Source organism: Nelumbo nucifera, chromosome 5 (genome assembly GCF_055504915.1).
Source record: "Nelumbo nucifera cultivar China Antique chromosome 5, China Antique-T2T, whole genome shotgun sequence".
Taxonomy (NCBI): domain Eukaryota; kingdom Viridiplantae; phylum Streptophyta; class Magnoliopsida; order Proteales; family Nelumbonaceae; genus Nelumbo; species Nelumbo nucifera.
Genome location: NC_142653.1, coordinates 32,958,268 through 32,962,997, shown reverse-complemented (window position 1 = coordinate 32,962,997; position 4,730 = coordinate 32,958,268). Strand labels below are relative to the sequence as shown.

The window sequence follows — 4,730 nt, the reverse complement described above, 5'->3', positions numbered from 1 at the left end:
GATGTTTGATAGGAAGCAGTGATGGTGTAATTAAATCATATGATTTAACAGTATGAAGTTGTCATGATTAATCCATGACCTAATGACTTTTAACTCCAGTAACACTTAATACTGAAACCAGTATATCGCCAATAAAACCCATACAACACCAAGTCCCAAGTTCAAGTACATCAAATGGTTGAGACCGGAGAGCTCTTGCACAAATGACAAAATAGTACCATGTACAAAGGAAGCAGAAGTTTAGAGTGCGAAGAAATATTAGAATAGATACAATAGACAGCCATAACAAAACTTGTTTTAGATTAGGCAACAAAAATGTCTGTCACTCAGATAATTTACTGTACAACAAAGCCAAAATCTTCATCTCTTACATCAAAATCCATTGAAAAATAAAATGGGGATGACGGAAACTGTAATTCTACAACTTGTCTTTCATCTGTTTTATCTTCAAATGGAATGGCTTTTGTTCAAAACTCAATTTACTGGGTTTACCCAAAAATAATGTCAATGCCCATTCAATTAATCAATCAATTACCAGTAGTCCCCACATGAACACTTTCCATCACTAAAATGATGAAACCTGTTGGAGTCACGTAAAACTATTTAGCGCCCAACAATCTTGGATATGTATCTGAAGGCAGAGTGACAATCACCACAGACACGAAGGTTCTTCATGATCCTAATAGGCAATGCTGATGTCCGAATGAGAACAAAGGAAACTGCAAGTTTCTAACTGTGACAGATAAGCAGTTCTTCTTTGTTCTCTACTTCAAGATCATACAGGGCATATTTTGTCTGAGGCACATAACCAGCATTTCTCATTTTACTGTTCAATTCCTGCAACTTTGCATAAATCTCCTCTGAATCTGGGTGAGATTTATCTCCAGCTACAAAAACATGAACCCCATCCTTAATGGTCACCCAACTACAGCCAGCTTCTTTCTTCACTGCTGCCTCCCTCATTGCAGCCCGAGCCTCTGCAACATCTTCCCACTTACCACCAGAAGCATACATGTTAGAAAGGAGGACATAATTCACTGCATTTTGAGGTTCCAATGCCAAAAGATTCTCTGCAGCCCACCTCCCCAGATCTGTTTTACCACCATTTGTGCGACAGCAAGCCCCTAGTACAGTTCTCCAAATAAGAACATTGGGGCTCACTGGCATGCTTTCAATGAAGTCCTTTACCATACTGAGCTCTCCAGCTCTGCTAAGGAGATCCACCATGCAAGAGAAATGTTCCATCCTTGGAGTCAGACCATATTTCTTGCTCATGGACTCAAAATGCTCAAAACCTTTGTTAACTAACCCCACATGGCTACAAGCTGACAAGACACCAACAAAAGTAACATGATCTGGTGGTTTTCCTTCCTGCAGCATCCTATCAAACAGCTCTAGTGCCTCCACGCCATGCCCATGTCTTGCATAACCTGATATCATTGAATTCCAAGAAAACTCATTTTTCATAGGCATCACCCCGAAGACCCTTGAGGCATAGTCTATCCTTCCGCATTTAGAGTACATATCAACAAGTGCACTCTCAACTACAACATCAGATTCCAGGCAAGCCCTTATCCATCGAGCATGAATTTCCATGCCACGCTCTAATGCTGCAACAGAGGCACATGCACTGAGAACTGTTGCAAAAGTGAAACCATCCAGTCTCTGTCCCTTCTGTATCATAAACGAAACCAAATCCATGGCCTTTGTCAAGAGCCCATTACGTATATATCCAGAAATCATGGAGTTCCAGGAAACTTCATCTCTCCTATCTGACATTTTTGAAAATATTTTCTCACAATCATCCATTTCCCCACACTTCCCATAGCAAAAGAGAAGTGCATTCTCTATGGTGCTATCATCTGCAATACAATGCTTTAGCACTAAGGAATGAACTTGACGCCCCAGCTCGTGAATTGAAAGTGTTGTTATTGCTGCAAGAACATTTAGGAAAGTCACTCTGTTTGGACTCCAACCAGCTCGCATCATATCCAAGAAATGCTCTATGACATGGGGAACATAAGCTTCTGTATCAGCTAATGCCCCAATGATGGAATTCCATGAAACTTGATCATACTCTGTCATAAGAGAAAACACTTTCCGGCAATCAGTGAGATGGTTGGCTTCTGAATAGAAGGCAAGAAGCGAATTTGAGACTGAGACATCCAAATCAAGACCTGATTTGATTCCTTCAGAATGAATTTGTGCCCCCAGTATGATGTTCCCCAAGCTTGCACATGAACTCAAAGCGCTAATTAATGTAAAATTTGAAGGCACGAATCCACTTCTCTTCATTCCTTGAAAGTTCATCACTGCCTCTTTGAAACATCCATTTTGATCAAGACCAGAGATCATGGAGTTCCACGACACCAAATCTTTAACACTCATGAAATTGAAAACCTTGCAGGCATCATCAATGGCAGCACATTTGGCATACATGTTCACCAGCCCATTTTCAATGGCAACCTTTACATCATTGAGGCCTGTTCTGAGTACAAACGCATGGACTTCTCTACCCTTCCTTTTCCCTTCTTCTGGCACCTTAAACTCAGCACAAGCACTAAGAAGAACTACATAAGAATCACAGTTTATCCCCACCAAGTCTTTTGTCTCAATGAAAACCCGGGTTGCTGCTTCTCCTCTTTTCTGCCTCACCAAACCAACCATCAGTCCATTCATGGAAACCACATTTCTCTCACTCATTTTTTCAAAAATCTTTCTAGCTTCATCAAGTAAACCAACCCTCGAAAATCCACTAACCAAAGCGCTACCTACATACAAATCACTAGAGAATCCAGATTTTACAGCTCGGGCAAACATCTGCTCAAGTAAACACAAACTACAATCACTGGAAGTTGAATGAGCCGCAGTTATGAGGCTGCCAAAAGTATATTCATTAGGTTTAGAACTGAACCCAGAATCCTCCAACTGCATTTCTGCGAAGAGCTCAAAAGCAGAAAAGGCATATCCCCTTTGAGAATAGACAGAAATAATGGAATTCCAAGATATTGAATTTTTTATCTGTATTTCATCAAAAACTCTGCGAGCATATACTACTGATTCCAAGCAGCAACTGCCATACATTGAAACCATGGCATTTGAAACTACAACGCCCAGCATGTACGGGGTTTTAGAAATTAGAGCATGGACTTGCATTCCAAACCGAAGCTTACCAGGCCCAGAATCCTGACAAGCTCGGAGTACACTACCAAATGTATAGTGGGTTGGAAGATATCCGGCACAAATCATCGAGCGCAAAAGAGCACATGCTTCATCAGGCATGTGCTGATGGGTATAGCCAGATATCAAGCAAGTCCACGTAACCGCATTTTTCTCCGGCATTTCACCAAACAACCGGTGGGCCGATGCCACATTACTCGTTCGAACATATAGATTAATGAGCGTATTATATAGGAATAAATTACCGACAAACCCATTCTTGATGATTTGAGAATGGAGTCGTTCAGCATCTTCAGGATTAGAAGAACCTTCACACTGACGAACTAGGCACTCGTATTTCTCAGAATACGAAAACGAATCACAAAACGGTTCTTCACTTGGAGCTGGTGAAGAGGTCGAAATTCGAAAGCGTAATCGAGACTTTTTGTACCGGTCAATCAGCTTCTGCAGAGGGATCAGTGAAGACGGTGAGGTTTCAAAACTCTGATTATGGATTTTCAAATTTACAAGGTTTTCTGCTGGAACAGATGAAGTTGAAAGGCTAAGGTTGTGAGGATTCAGATTTGGTTTTAATCTGAAAGCGAGTGTAAGAAACCTGCAAATCATAGTAAGGTAAGCAGAGAGGATTTGTTCATGGTTGCCGCGCCTTTTTCAATTTGGGTTGGTCGGCCATTGATGAGCTAAGGCAGGCTCAGCCTTCTTGGCTAGTCGCGCTTGCTCGGTTCTCTCCCAAAATTTGCAGGCTCAAGCTGGTTTATACTAACCCGATTTTTAAAACCCGGTCCTAGTCCACTCCATCCTGAACCTGAAGGGAGGTAAGGTCCCGGCTGGTTGTAGGCTTGTAGCGGAGACTCGGAATGGATCGTGGAGCTCCGCCTTCACCCGGGTTGGGGTTATGGGCATGGGTGATGAGCTATCCCCGCTTTGTGCCCCATAAAAAAACACAGGAAGGTGCTAGTCTAACTCATCATTGATTCTCTAGGGATCAAGCTGTCATGGTCATGGACCAAATCAATTCACCCAACTAGCCAACTTTCATTTTCCTTTCTATTTTAGGTTTGGATTATGGGTGCAAGTTGGATGGGCTGGGGTCGGGTTTATGTCTTTATGGCCAATCCATGCCCAATCTTAAGATTTGGGCCTAAGGCCCGAGGTCAAGCCTAATCTTTTCAATTCAAACCTAATTCACACTGTAATTTGTACTTTGATGCAGTCAGGTTAGATTTGGCTCAGGTTGAGTTCAAATTGTTTAATGAACTCACTCTAAAATTTAACATATATATATGTATTTATGCATATATATATATATATATGTGTGTGTAAATATGAATATATATATATATAGTTGAATTGGACTCAAGTTGTGATAAGGTTGAATTGGATCCAAATTACCTAAGGACTAAACTTGGGGTTCAACCTAAAAGATAAAAACCTAAAATTTTAAACCCAAGGATCAAAAATTCAAGCCCAACCCATGTAAAATTTTGGGCTGGACCAGTCTGGGCTTGGATTGAACCCGCCCTAGCACCCCTACTTTGGGTACGGCAACG

At 41.4% G+C, this 4,730-nt stretch overlaps 1 protein-coding gene across 1 annotated transcript; it reads right to left on the bottom strand.

Moving 5' to 3' along the window:
* Nucleotides 1–283: 283 nt before the first annotated feature.
* MEF7 (Tetratricopeptide repeat (TPR)-like superfamily protein) lies at nt 284–3,920 on the bottom strand. The gene has a single exon (XM_010262694.3). The coding sequence runs from the start codon at nt 3,784–3,786 to the stop codon at nt 730–732; it is 3,057 nt and encodes a 1,018-aa protein (XP_010260996.2). The 5' UTR covers nt 3,787–3,920; the 3' UTR covers nt 284–729.
* Nucleotides 3,921–4,730: the final 810 nt, after the last annotated feature.